Genomic DNA, 14,461 nt, shown 5'->3' on the forward strand with positions numbered 1-14,461 from the left:
ATGTTGAACAGAAAGCTTCACAGAGTGGTTTGCCCTTTTAAAAACAAACAGAGGCTTCCATGGGTTGGTATTTTTGCTGTTAGCCTGTCCCTAAGTACAGTGGCAGTTTTCCCTGTCCCCTTGCTTCTGGAGTGGTGAATCCAGGCTGCATGACCAGCTGCCAGACAAGGAGAAGTGAAGACACACACACACAAGACTATTGTTTTTCCTAGGTAAATTGCACGGAAGTGATTCCACAGTGCTGCCGTCACTTCCAAAAAGGCCCTGCTCTTCTTGGGGTCATTAAAGGAAGGAGGCCAAGCAGAGTTTCGTATGACCCTGGGGGAGTCCATACGGGGAAAGTACTTCCTAAGGGCAGTGCTGTTCCACACCCTTTGCTTCTCAGACCCTTCATTCTGTTTGGTGGAGAATCTGTAACCATCCGGATGCTGTCAGGTTCTAGCTGCTATCAGCCCAACCGCTGGCCAGAGATGGTGGGAGTTCGGATACAACATCTGGAGAGTCACAGCTTCCGCCCTTTGGACACACAGCTTGGCCCCCGGGGTAGATGAACTAGACATGGGCTGTGGTGCCACCTCCCCGCTCCCTGAGAGCCAGTCTTGCCCTTTTTGTCTGTTTTTCCTCCACGCTGAGGGACGTGTACCTCTTCCTGTGTGAAAAAGGCAACTTGCGTGATTCCAGCTAAAGGCGGAGGAATTGCCTTGTTGTCCGACTGGAGATAATCTAGGGTTTCTTCTCCTCGGGACAGAGTGGGGGGCAGGCTGGGGAAGAGGAAGGGTATACAGAGCATAACCAGCCTTTCACAGGCCAGACCTCATGGGCCACAGGTGAGTTTTTCACTCGCCACGGTCACATCGGATGGGTGTTGATGCCTGTTTTGAACGCATCTTTCCCCTTCTTAGTGGAAAAGCATGTGCTTATATGGTTTTTTTATTGTATCATTGCATGTTAACTAATTTTTATTAAAACTGCCCTGAGTGTCTAACCGTTCTGTTTGATCATGTATGATCACAAATGCCGATTTCTAAGCGTTAGAAAGAAGAAGGGAAGTGGAATTGGTGTTCATAATAAATGGCTGAACCATAAGAGGTTAGCCACCTGTGCAGTTCTCGTTATCACAAAGCCGTGGGTGCAGGGCCTGCATTTGGACTGATTTGCACACACAGACTGCATCTCTCTGCACTGGATTATTTTGCACGCGGTGACAAGCAGACCAGGATGCACTTCCGTCGGCACGTGATGCTTCGCGAAGACGCTGTGGTTTTAAAGGTCAGCGTCTCAACACATGAACGTTGAGCGCAGGAAGCTGCAGCCTTTACGTGCTCCGCTTGGGCGTTTGAATCAGGCTTTGGGTGCAGATCATGAGGAAATGCTTCTAAATTATCTCCATCTTCTTGGTGTGAATTTTAACTTCATCTTCCTCTTTTTGTTTCTGCTATTGTTGGCTGCAGGTTTCGGATTCAATGGCTTATGGAGGTTTGCGGGACCCTTTTCCAAGGTGAGGGTTTCTGGGCCTCTCAATGTGTAATTTTCGGTCTTGCCTGGGTAGGCGTGACCATGCAAATCTCATTGGAGTTAATAAGCCGGGCACCCACAATTATTTTTAGTACAGCTGCCATGCTTGAGGTGCTTAACTTCTTTAAAAACATTTAAAATTTTGTTTCCATCCCCGAATAACTCTCCAGTCACTTCTCAATCATTCGTTCCTGACATAAGAAAGAGCTTTGGCTCCTGGGCAGTATAGAAATGAATGCAAAGGAAGGTTGTTTGGGGCACTCTTTTGTTCTTTGGCAATAGAAAAAAATATTACAGACATCAATAATCCAAAGCACAAGTGAGGTTTTAATATTGGCTGCTAGAGAAATGTGGCTGCATGATACAGCGTTCATTTCCCAACCTCCCTAAACAAAAGGAGCTGATTAGGGTGCATCCTGCCAGTTTGGGCCCAGTTGCTGAGAACGCTTGATGCTTCCCGGCCGCTCTGCCTTCTTCACCTGACATGATCCAATGGGGCTGACGGTGTTTTGTCTGCCCCTGCCTATCTCTGTCTGCTCAACTAATTTCCCAAAGAACTGGAGGCTACTCGGGTCTCCACGGATGCTCGTCCTGCTCTGGGGCAGCTGGCCTTGGCACTTCAGCCAAGCATTGCAGTCCTGCCTCTCCTTCGGTTCTGATCCGTGATGCAATCACTTCTGGAGGCTGTGCATTGGAAGAAGTAGCCCCGCTTGCTATGCTCATCTTCCCCGTGAGGCGGGACCGGGCAGCCCTGCAGGACCGTGAGCAACCCATTTGGCCGTGAGGTCACAGTGACCAGAGGCAGGGGCACTGACCTGGCTGACAGCAAGAAGCAGCTGGGCGGACGGTTTGATAAAGCAAGCACTCCAGGAGTCCGAAGCTGCTTGCTTGTGGCTGCGGGTGCTGGTCTTAATCAGAGTCCCTAGATTTGCACCAGGGATGGTCTGGTCTTCATGATTCAGTGGACCAAACAACAGCTGAATGCTTGATGCTCCATGAAGCAAAATGCCGTGTCTCCCGAAATAACAGCTGGCGTGATTCTGGGATATCCATTTGAAACCACTCGTTTATTTTTGATTTGTGATGTGTAACGATGTTCTGTCTGCATGTTTGCTCTTCCTTAAGGGGGGAATTTGGTCGTAAGTCTGCAGCCCCATGACCGAAACTTGTAAAGAAAGGACTTAAAAAAAAAATGAGAACCCCTGGCTATGAATGTAGAACTGATCCCTTTCCTGCTTTCTAGCAAACCCAAATCCCGGATTATGCTGAGCTCATAGTGAAGTTCCTCGATGCCTTGATCGACATCTATTTACCTGGAATTGATGAGGAAGCCAGCGAGGAATCCCTGTTGACGCCCACGTCTCCGTACCCTCCTGCCGTACAGAGTCAGCTTAGTATTACTGCGAACCTGAACCTCTCCAATTCCATGACCTCCCTGGCAACTTCCCAGCATTCCCCAGGTCAGTGTGCCATGCTTTCCCATTGATCCTGCCGCGGGGGCCATCCACTGAAACTCCTCTGAGGGCCATCATCCCTCTGTTCAGGTCGGGCACTTTCACTGTCTTCCCCCCGCCTCGTCGTGAGTCTGTTCAGCAAGTGTTAAAATAGCAACTACCACGACAGTACAGGAACTGCTCCCTCTGTGCAGAATTTGCCATGAGGGGCAGAACTGCCTGCCCTGTGTATCTTTATTTTACAGGCTTGTTTCTTCTTTATAACAGCCTTCCCCAACCTGGTGGCCTTCAGAGGCACTTGGACTGCAGCTCCCAGAATCCCCATCCAGCAGAGGCATTGACTGGGAATTCTGGGTGTTGCAGTCCAGATGTGTCTGGAAGGCACAAGGTGGGGAGGGCTGCTTTATACTAAACTTGGGCTCGATTAATACAGTATCCAAAGGCAAACCTGGGTTTGCCATAGTACACAGCCAACATTAGTCACAAAACTCATTTGCCACATTGACTCTTTTAGGTGTAAAGGTGAAGGATGTAATCCACTCTTAAAACTACCCTGCTAGGTGAGGAATCAGGTTTCCTCTGCTCCCCACAATGGCCAGTCTGGACTCCTTGGGGAAGCCCATAAGCAAAGACTAAAGGCAGTGTCTCTCCCGCTGTTTTCCCTGCCCATTCAGTATTCAAAGGCAATCCTGCCTCTGAACCACCTTCCACATGATAGCCAAACTTCATCTATACCTGCTGGTTATGCCTGTTATCCTCCACTAATTCACCTAATTCCCCTTTAAATCAATGTGAGCCAGTGAAATCGCCACTTCCTGAGCCCACAACCAAATTCTGTCTCACTGCTGCAAAAATAGGCTAGAAACTTGGGGCAGGGAAGGAACGGGGATGACTGAGGACGTCTGAAGCCAAAGTTTCAGGATGATGCTCCTTAGCACATCACCCAAAAGCCAGCCTGGATACACCAGCCTTGTAACACTGTCCTCTTTTTCATTCTTTGAAGGAAATCTCACAATTTTCAGTGTCTCCCAGTCCCAAGTACACACAGATAGGATTAAAGATTTGACAAGATTCCCAAAGGGGAGGTGATCGGGGTTCCCAATTTACAATTTGTTGACCCATTGCCATCTAGACGTGCCTGGGACCAAAAAACAGGCCGCTGAACCTTTAAACAGCAGGTGATGGTAGTTTTGCTAGTATGTTGACACACAGGAGGGCTGGAATGTTGGATTTGGTGAACGTGAGGCATATAAAAGTCACTGCAAAGCTTCACAATGCAGCAAAATACCTGCCTCATTGGAGTGCAATCCAAATGTTGGCAGTAAGAGCTTCCTTCCATGGTAATCGCACGTACCAGTGAACGAAGCATTACAGGCTATGATGTAAGAGTAAGCAAATGCCTTTGAAGGGCAGCAGGTTTAGACTGCTTCACATGTTACAGAAAAAGCTAGTGTGTTACATACCTGCTTTTTACGCTGTCGTGTGGAGTGGACTGTATGGAGCTTTGGTTTTTCCTGCTCCACAAAAGCCACGATTGGTGTAGGCCGAAGTTTTATTTTGGTCTATGTAGCATTTGCTGATTTATCAATGAAGGTTTTAAGAACATAGACATAGATTTGCCAGTGTTTCTGGCTTAACCCCTTTGAATATACTTCTGCTTCTCTTGTGCCATGCAAAGCTTGTATAGTTGAAAAGGGGACAGTAAGTTAGCTCTGTCACCCGTAACCTTATGGACTAAATGCTTCAAGGATGCTGGATCCCCAAACATTCCTTGAGCTTCCAGGTGGCTGTCACAGGAACACAGGTGTCCTGATCTTCTTGGAAGTGAGTATCTTTATAAACGACGCAGTGCTCTGCAGACGCCTGCTCAGCCCCATCAAAATCAGAAGAAGCAAGCAAGTCTCTCGCCTCCCTGTTCCCACTGAGTGGGCCGTCCGGGATGCTCGGTCCTCTTACGAGAGCTTTGGTCACATGCAGCGTGGCTTCTCAAGCAGAATATTTCAGGGCGCTCCACTGGCCGGACCATGAGCAAGAGGAACGTCCACCATTTCTTGATGGTGCGCTAGTCACCCTTGAGGAGGTGAATCGGTTCACGGACTCCGTTCCCAGAGGGGGACTTAACTTGGCAGTCCTTGCCTGTCCCTTGTGCAGACAGTTTCCTGCAAAGAGACCCGGCTCCTTGCCTAAAGGGCCCCCCCACGGGATCGTCTCCTCAGGGAACGGAAGGTAGGAAGTTGGTCACACCCAACGGCCCTAAGCTGGGAGACCCTCTTTTGTTACTGTTGCTTTGTATGAGCCGCCTCGCAGGCAGGCAGGACGCAGGCTCCACAATGGATGTGCGAATGATTAATTGCTGCAGCGTAGTTCACCTTCCCAGAGCGCGGCGTGCCCCACGTGTATGGAGGAGATTTATTTTAAACACATCCATTGCTCCTTTCCACAGAAACATTCCTCAGGCCTGGCTTAGTAAGCCAAATAAAGCCATTTTTTTTATTTTCACAAGAATCCGTATTCATTAAAGCAATCAATCTGACACAGGAAGCCACCTCATATGCAGTCAGTCCCTGGGTCCACCCACCCCAGTTTTGCCAGCACAGACTGGCAGCTGCAGAAACGGCTTTTCAGGATTTCAGGCAGGTGTTTCCCTGGCCCTTCTTGCAGGGCTTGAACCCGAGGTCTGCTGCATGCTCAGCAGGGACTCTGCCACAGGGCTGTGGTCTTTCCTTGTGGACAGTTGCCAGATATTGCTGTAAGCTGTCCCGAGGCTATGCAAAGGATGGGATAGAAATGTTTTAAATAAATGAAATAAATAAAATACCCCCGAAGTACAGTTGCCCATCAAGCTTAAATTTTTAAAAACATGAAAGACCTCAGTATGAACATCTCACGCCTAAGTCCTGCTGAAATGAACAGCAGCAATGCAAGGTCACCCTTGAGAATTGTGTGAAATTAGAGCACAAGACAGACAAACCATGTATTCACACCACACTTGCGCATTTCTTTCGTGCCTGGAAAAGCGCCTGGATAGACCAGCCACCTGGTTCTGGGGCTCTCCTTTCATCACCTGGGTGTGTCCTCGCCTGAATCTCAGATCTCTGCTGCGGGATGCATAGAAGAGGGTTGCCGGGCGGGGTGGGGGGAACGGGATGGGACAATGAGAAGCCCAGGTGGGCAGAGAGAGCCGCATCGTCACTGTCCTGGAACTGTATTCTGCTTTTCTCCCGGTCGTGAATGTTGATCACTCACATTTTCTCTTTCATTCTGTGTTTGTGAAGCTTCTCTGCCTTGCTCTAAATCTGCCGTTTTCATGCAACTTCCTCATCCAGGTACACGCCCTTCTCTCTCTCTCACTCTTTCTCTCTCTTTCCATTATGCTTGCACGAGCTGCTGCTTGGTTCTGCGGGGGCTCAGGGCAGGAGAGGGAAAGTGGGGGTTTGTTCTTAAAAGTGGAGTTTTTTATTTTATTTTATTTTATTTATTTATTTATTTATTTTTGCACACATGGGTCCAAAAAGAGAGGCTGAAAAGAAGGGCCGGGCCGTGTTTCCATGGCGCGAGCGCAACGCTTCTGCTGCTGGGAGTGTTGGGAGGCAGCAGAGCACCGCACCTGGATTGCACCTCCGCTTCTGCTATGGAGCTGCTGGCTGAGTGGCCTTCTGCAAACTGCCGCATCTTGAAAATGGGGGAAAGTTGCCATCTTGTAAAGCGCTAGGCACACAGAGAGTCCGCTAGACATTTCAGCTGTGTGTTCAGCTGCGCTTTGAGATCTTGGGCAGCGGGCCTGAGGAAAAGGAAGCATGCCACGGGGACGTATTCCCTGTTCCTCTTGCAGCCTTCTCCTCTTGCTCTGCAAACCCCAGCCACTCTCCAAAGCACTCTAGGTGGGTCTTCCTTTCTACCCTCGTGCCCAACAGCCATTCATAAGCCTATCCTCAGTCCTCTCCTCTATCAAACCAAAGAAGGCGTCAAGCGAAGGCTTCCTGTAAGGCTTCCCAGGAGCTCTGTGTGGCTATTGAGCAGTATCTAAAAGCAGGAAATGAAGAGCAAAGCTACACACTTTCCCTCTTCCTTCCTCTTCTCCATCTAGCAGTCTGGAAGGAGCAAAGCACTCTTGCCAGAACTGCGAACCGCTCCACGCTTTTGCCCACCTCTGCTGTGAATATTTTGCACCCAGCTCTAAGAAAACGCATCCAGATAACTGGGGAAACTGCCATTCCTGGGCATGTGTTTCTGTGTTTGTACTCCCCACACCCATCTTCATCTATCTGCCCTGTTCAGTTTCCTTTCCATTTCAGCTTGGCATGAGTAATTACAAGTTCACCTTCGGCTCTTTGACGCCCGACTTACCCAGAATTTTGTGTGTTTGGGGTCACATACAACTGAGATAGGAAATTGGTGGGCAGACATTAAGGGCGAAAGATGGGGAGCCCTTAATGAAATTGACGATCCCCTTCTCCTGGCCCCCAGTATTAGCTGAATCGTGCCCCCCTCCAGCTTCTGTCATGCAGCACTGCAAGGAAATGTCATGCAAAGTCTTTTGGGACATTTTGTTTGCTTTTTATTCCCTTTTGATCCCACTTGATTTTCCAAGACCTCTGAGGAGTTTCCAGTAAAAATACAGAGGATGTAAACACAATATAAAATAATGATGACCTTAACGTGTTACAGAAAGCCAAACAGCCATTATCTTAGGAAAGTAGAATGTCCTCAAACAAGTTTATGTTTGGTATCAGAAAACGGACACTTAAAGCTTTGCTTCGCTGTGTCTAGTTTTTGTTTGAAAAATCCCATGTAACTCTCTTTTCATCTCAATACTTTATGGCGGCTGGGAGCAAAAAAAAAAAAAAAACCAGTGGCAGAAATCAACAAATGTCTTGGCATGTTCTACATGTTGGATGCTTTTTTTGTTGACAGAAAGAAAACTGCAAATTAATGGTTGAAATTAGGGGACATGGTTTATTACCGTACAGGTGGCATCGTCCTACAAGGACTATGGTACAGACCTGCATCTGTGTAAATTCTGGAACTGCCATGCACTTAGGGGTGGCACTTGTCCCAAACTGTTGGTTAAAATGAAAACTAAAAAGCTAACCGAACTGGCACCTGGAGTAGCCACTTTGACCCCTGTCGTGCTCTGAAACAAGCCAGCTTTGTCCCTTTGGGCGCTCAATAGCCAGATTTTAAACTCTTATTTTGAACTGTTTGATGCCACGACCCTGTGTGAGTTTAATGAGAGGCGCTCTCAGACTTGCCCGTTGCTGTGCATTGATCAGGATGATGGATGACGATGGTGATTATTATGAATGATTATTATTTGCAAAGGAGGAGAAAGGCCTGTGTTCGAGAACAATGCGGCAAGGTTGAAGAAGCACTTGCCGCCTCTGGTTGAAGCATTTGGCGTGCATGCACGTGCGTTGATTCACTGCTTGCCGTCGCGTCCTCCCTCCCCTGCAGATTGCGAGTCTGGATGTGATCGGTTTACTCTGTGGGGCTTAGGAGACATCCGGTTAAAGCCAAGGAGAAGCCAAGCCAAGCAAAGCAAAGCTCATCTGCTTCCCCGGAAATATCTAGCCGCTCGCCGGGAGGCATTGCAGGTGGCCTTGCAGCATCTATGGAATATGGGCAGGGCAAGAAATGTAGGACCGGGGGGCCTGAGTAGCTCAGAGCAGCCCGATTCGAACCCCGGATTGTGCCTATGTCACACTTTTGCCCCATCCAGAGGGAGAGGTGGGCACCCTGCCCTAGTTGGAGAATGATTTCACAAAAGGATGCAGAGGACAGGCACGAGCGAGGCAAGCAGGCCAGGCTGTAGGGACAGATTAATTCACCCACCAGCTCTCCGTGGCTAAGAAGCCTGAATGAGGAAGGAGTACATTCCTGATTCAGACAGGACCATCGTTGGATACTTGAGCAAAGTAGCCTTCCTGTCCACCATTACCAAGGCCTGGACCTCCTGCCTCCCCCGCTTCGCTCTGTCCTATTAAGAAAAACCAACAAGACGAGAGCCCCAGCAAAGGCACCAAAGAGCAGTGCAGTAGACAAAAATTGATTCTAAAGACATTTACTCTTCCAATGCCTTTCGGATGACATAATGGCCTTTTATTAAGATCTACACATGCACAATTTAAATATGTCTATATATCCCACATGCCTAAAACAATACTATTTGTACAAACAGAACTAAAAATTTAATAGAAAAAGGAGGGCTCAAATTCCAAAAACGATCTCCTTATAAACTGTATAAAAAATAATATATATTTAACTGTTCATACAGATCTGCAGGTATATTATGCCATTCCTTTCAGCAACTTTTATCTATTGTCGGTGCAGATATATAGATGACAAGACATTTGATCTGGCAGGAAATAGGAAGGAGTCGATTGAGCTTCAGAAGTAGGTAAATACTGGAACTAGTAATATCTGTATGTCAGTGTTCTTATACATTGGGTATTATGATATCACTATATATTACATAACCCCTTTTTCAAGTAAATCGAAAAACTTGGAATGTCACATTGGAGGTGATTGAGGGCTGTAAGGATATAATTTGTTTAAAAAAAAAATCTGCCTGGAAAGGGGAGGATGGTGGTTGGTTAGTCAATCATGATTTATGCAGAAAAGCACAGCGTAAGATATGACAATATCTGAAACTCATTTGAGAATATATTCCTTATCGATCATTTATACGAATGAAAAGAGCCTGTACAGTTGACTCAGGTGAGAGAAGAAAATCTGCAAATGTACGCCAAAGGGCTCTCCAGAGAGGTTGTTACTTAGAGCTTTGAAAAAGGGAGATTCTGTAAGCAGCTCTTCTTTACACAAAAGCGGTTCAATAATAGAATAATAGAGTAGTTTACTCCTTAACAGTATCAGTGTTTCTTTAAGATAATCATCCATAGTGCTGGATGCAAAATCATATATAGCTTATCAAAGAATCAGAAATATAGGAGATAGGTTAGTTAGAAGCGATGCAATTGATTTTTGAAAAGCCACTCGAATCCTCTTGCCAGGATCAAGACCTCCATGTGCATATATTACATGTTGCAGGCATTTGTAAATCATGCTGTCAGGAAGCATTATTCGTCCATAGATTTTCCAACATACAACAGTATATTTGCACTATATATACTCTACTTTGTCCTTGCCACAAACTGTTTAAGGTAAAACTCCAAGAAATCTTACAATCAGAATAGAACATACCTATAGCATCAACATGTGGAAACCCTTTTTTTTTTTTTTTTTGCTCCAGCATCAGGAAGGTAAATTCCATAGAGTAATTTCTTCCTTTCTAGGCAAAAGAAAAAAGTTACAAACAGATGGATAGCAATCCTGGGGAGAAAGAACCCAAATTGATTTTAAGGCTAAACGGGCAGGTCATATGGGGAGCAGAGAGGTTTTTGGAATGTCAAGCCCTCCTTTTTATCAGATTTTTAATTTTGTATATAAAAATAATGGCATCATTTTAGGCATGTTGGATCTATGAATCTCTGTCCATAACGAATGGACATGTTTAAACCTTAGAGCATTACAGAAGGACCTTTATGCGGTGCTGACATGCTAGGAACAGTAAACACTTTTGAATAAAATTATCCCCCCCCCCCCCGTTGCCTTTGGCGTTTCCATGAAGGTTAGCACCAGGCAATGGGAGAAGAAGAAAGCTGTCTCGCTGACGCATAGATGTTGGTGAGAGCTGCCCAGTGCCGCATAGAAGGACAGGGGAAGGATGCATTGGCCAAGCTGCCCAGATCCTAGACCAGTCTTCCCCAACTCGGAGCCCTCCAGATACCCGGACTACAGTTCCCATTGGGCATGCTGCCTGGAGTTGATGGAAGTTCAAGTTCAAAATACTCAGAGGACACTGAGTCAGCAAGGAAGACAGCCAGCCGTGTGATATAAAGAGCTTGGAAAGAAGTGCTCCAGAAAAGACAAGGCAAAGGAAGCCTTGAATGGGGAGAGCAAAAGACGAGGGGTGGGGGAAGAGCGGAGAGGCAGGAGCGCCCGGGTACTGCAGGGCTGTGAGATTGCAAGAAGGGACCGGCCCTTCGGCAGCTGGTTATGCCTTCCAAAACGGGCTGTACTTTTCCGAAATTTGGGAAAGAATCGAATGCATTCCTTTTGGCTTTAGTGAGTGGGGCTGTAGAGCCCAATAACTGGAGATGGTCCATAGGGCCCACACAAAGCACCCCCCCCCCCCAACATCCAGGGCTCAGGCATCGCTGGAAACTTCTTTCACATTTTAATTCCAACTTTTATCACTGCTTCCGGCTTCAACTGCAGCTTGCTCGTCCCTTCCGTCTGTCCGTCCGTCCGTCCGTCCATCCATCCACCCCTTGGCCCAAAAAGTACAGCTCCTTCCTCACCCCACCCCCTTCCTGAAATGTTTCTTTGATCTTAAGTGCGGGCAGGGACTGTCCTGCAACGTAGCCCTTGCCCAGAGAGTCACCTGGTACCACCGAGGCGCTAGCATTAACCTGCCCTCCCGGGGGTTCTCCTTTTCTGTCTTTCTTTTTTGAAGGCATTGATAAAGAGAACGTGGAGCTCTCCCCGACCACGGCACACTCCAACAGTGGGCGGACTCGCCACGGCTCCGCCAGCCAAGTGCAGAAGCAGCGCAGCACCGGCAGCTTCAAGCGCCACAGCATTAAAAAGATCGTGTGAAGCTTTCTCCTGTCCATTTTTGGAAAACCCGGTTTCCATCTGCATCTGCCCCACCTCCGCAAACAGTCATATGGCACTTAATTTCGAATCTCCCATGCACTTTTCCCGTCGTCTGGAGGGTGGGGGCAAACGATCAACTCTTGGAACAGTGGTGTGGATTGGTTTTGGATTTTCCTTGTGTTTGGATGCAGCTGCCTCTTTCAAAAAAAAAAATCCTTCTGTCCTTTTTGTTTGATTTTTAAGCCAGTATGATTTCAGAACCGATGATTGGAAGAACTTAAGAGCCTGAAGAAAGTGGGGAATAGTCAAAATTTCGTAACTTCATCCAAAGGAGGAAATCCTGTCTCACGTTGGACATGTTTGTTTATTCTTGTTGGCATTAGTTTTATTTTGATTTTTTTTTTTTTTGCAGCTTGTTTTCTATCTTGTTTAAAAGGAAAAAAAGTGTGAATTTCCAGTCTCATTTGCACATTTGTGGTTGCGTTGGCCACTGGACATGCATAGCAATCCGGGTTTCCTCGAAATGCCTTGAGCCATGGACTCCCTTTTACTGGGCTGCAGCGACCACAGTGCCATAAGCTTAAACAGCAAGTTGCTCGTTCAAGGCGCATCTTTCCTTAATTATCCAGATGTTTCAGAGGCTGGCTGATGATCTGCCAACGCTCCAGAACGTCCTCTCCCGGGTGTACGTGGAGCAGGCGGGACAGAATTTTTTAAACTGTCATGTTAAACTCAAAGTGCGTTAGAGCTGCCCAGGTCAGCAGGAACCTAGCGATGGATAGACAGATGCACACGCCCCCGGAGTGTGGGAGGCAGAATACTGCAACCGTTCGGGCAAGGTGGACCATGGGAATCTTTTCCACCCAGCCCTTTCCTCCGCCAAAGGAATGTGGAGCTTGTGCCACCTTGGATGACTGCTCCTCGGAAGGCTCTGGGGACGCTTGTCTGCTACGCTTTCCCCACCGTCATCTGCCCTCCCACGCATCATGGACTTTGCACCAGATTTTCATAGCGGTGTGTTGCAAATGCACAACTTAAAGAGGTTGAATGCAAGTGTCGACCCACTAGCCTTCTTGAGGGGCTTGGGGGCACGTCCCCTTGGCCAGATTTGCGCCAGTGCCGGCTTTCGTGTTTTTCCCAAAGCAGCTGCTGCTTGGGTTATGCAGAGGAGCAAAGGAGCTGTATTTCCTAGTGTCATTATTGGCTCTTCCTTTGTTTTAAGGCTTGTTTTAAGACCTCTTTCGCTCTTCCGGCAGAAGTGTATTTGGAGTTTAGGGTCTGGATTTGAAACAGCTCGCCCTCTGAAAGGCCTTGCCAAGAGAACGTATTTGCAGGAGGTGCCTGGACTGTGTGAAGAGGCAGTGTGGTCTAGTGGTCAGGGCAGCGATGCAGAAGCTCAGGGCCAAAGCACGCTTTCCTGCAGTCTCATCTAGGCTGTCTAGGGCTCCCTCCTTCCCCTGGCCCCACAACCCTCCCCACAACCACACTTCATCCGGAGGTTTTCCAGCTTTGAAGCATTGCTTCTTCTCATTCTAAAGGGCTGAATCACTTCTCCTAAGAATTAGTTACCGACTGTAATCACTCTAAACTAAAATTTCTTGGTATATCTTGTGTTTTGGGCCTGGCCTCCACTGGAACGCATTCCTTAAACACATGTCCAAAATAGGCTGAAAAGGGTTCAGCAGCCCTGGATTAGGATATCAGGTTAGGGCTGGGGGGACCAGGTTCAAATCTCCACTTTGCCATGAAGCTCAGGGTGGGGGGTGGTCTTGGGCCATGGCGCTCCCTCAGGCTCGCCTACCTACCTGGGTCGTTGTGTACCGCCTTGATTTCCATGAAGGAAAGGTGAGAGATCAATGAAACACATATATTTTATTATGTTTTTATCCCGTCTGCCTCTCCAAGGAGCTCAGGGCAGTGTGCAAAGTTTTCTCCCCTTCCCATGTTATCCTCACAACTGTCTCTTAGAAAGGCAGGCTCAGCTAAGGGAAGATGGCCGATTCAGGTCATCGCTTTGTCCCCGTGCCGCTGTGCCACACTGGCTTTACACTGAGATCACACCAATCCAAGACTGTCAACATAATTTCTTCGCCCGTCCAACTGTGTCCTATTTCCCTAGATTCTGGAAGTAGGAACTCTTGCTTTTTAAAAAATGCATATCTCTCAGATATTAAACATGTTCACTTTTGAAACTAATACTTCCACCTGTACAGGTGACTTCAAGGAGGGAGGGAATGCAGGTAGGATGGAAGCCCGCATAAGCCCATTTTAATGGTGGCTTTCAGTCCGCGAAATTCCATAGCTAATCCTGTTGACGATGGTACAGCAAAGTGGTCCAGGTTTCTTGTTGTCAGTTAGCATGTGATTTGCATTCAGTTAAAATGTAATGTATTTTATGTATATAAACACAACTGCTTTTATTATATTGATACGGAAAAGAACTGCTTAATTTTGTTACACTCCTGGGGAGTGGGTGGGGGAGAAGCTGTGAAAACGAGCTGCAGAGACCAGCAGTCCACCAAAGCGGAAAGAGAAAGGTCTTGGATGGCCTGGCTGGACGTGGGCTCTGAGTAATAAAAGAATTGCTGTGGGAAATTAACTCAAGCAATCAGGGGAAAGGGGCGGAGGAGGCCCCGCAGCTGCTTTCCACTGCGATGGTCACTGCAGTTCGGATCAAGCTGGTGCCCTTTACCTTGTGCTGAAGTGCCAAATCTGTGCCCCCCCCCCACCTGCGTCCCTCGTCCTGCCCCTGCCCCAGGCTGCTCCGTAGACAGGCAGGAGGCGAGCAGGGGCAGAACCTCGGGGAGCCTTTGGCCCCCTGCCTGTTGATGGGC

At 47.7% G+C, this 14,461-nt stretch overlaps 1 protein-coding gene across 7 annotated transcripts in view; it reads left to right on the forward strand.

The window, feature by feature from the left end:
* Positions 1-14,065, forward strand: part of NF1 (neurofibromin 1) — a 165,939-nt gene extending 151,874 nt beyond the window's left edge. For 4 of the 7 annotated variants that reach the window (XM_044430097.1, XM_044430098.1, XM_044430099.1 and 1 more), the window contains 3 exons: positions 1,452-1,498; positions 2,759-2,975; positions 6,245-10,560. In XM_044430097.1, coding sequence (XP_044286032.1) covers positions 1,452-1,498; positions 2,759-2,975; positions 6,245-6,681 — 701 coding nt within the window. In that variant the 3' untranslated portion in view covers positions 6,682-10,560. Of the gene's footprint in view, positions 1-1,451; positions 1,499-2,758; positions 2,976-6,244; positions 10,562-11,484 lie in introns of those variants that run through there. The other 3 variants (XM_044430101.1, XM_044430102.1, XM_044430105.1) reach the window with 2 other exon arrangements.
* The last annotated feature ends 396 nt before the right edge of the window (positions 14,066-14,461 follow it).

Source organism: Varanus komodoensis, unplaced genomic scaffold, assembly GCF_004798865.1.
Source record: "Varanus komodoensis strain SLA01 unplaced genomic scaffold, ASM479886v1 scaffold20_1, whole genome shotgun sequence".
Classification (NCBI taxonomy): Eukaryota; Metazoa; Chordata; class Lepidosauria; order Squamata; family Varanidae; genus Varanus; species Varanus komodoensis.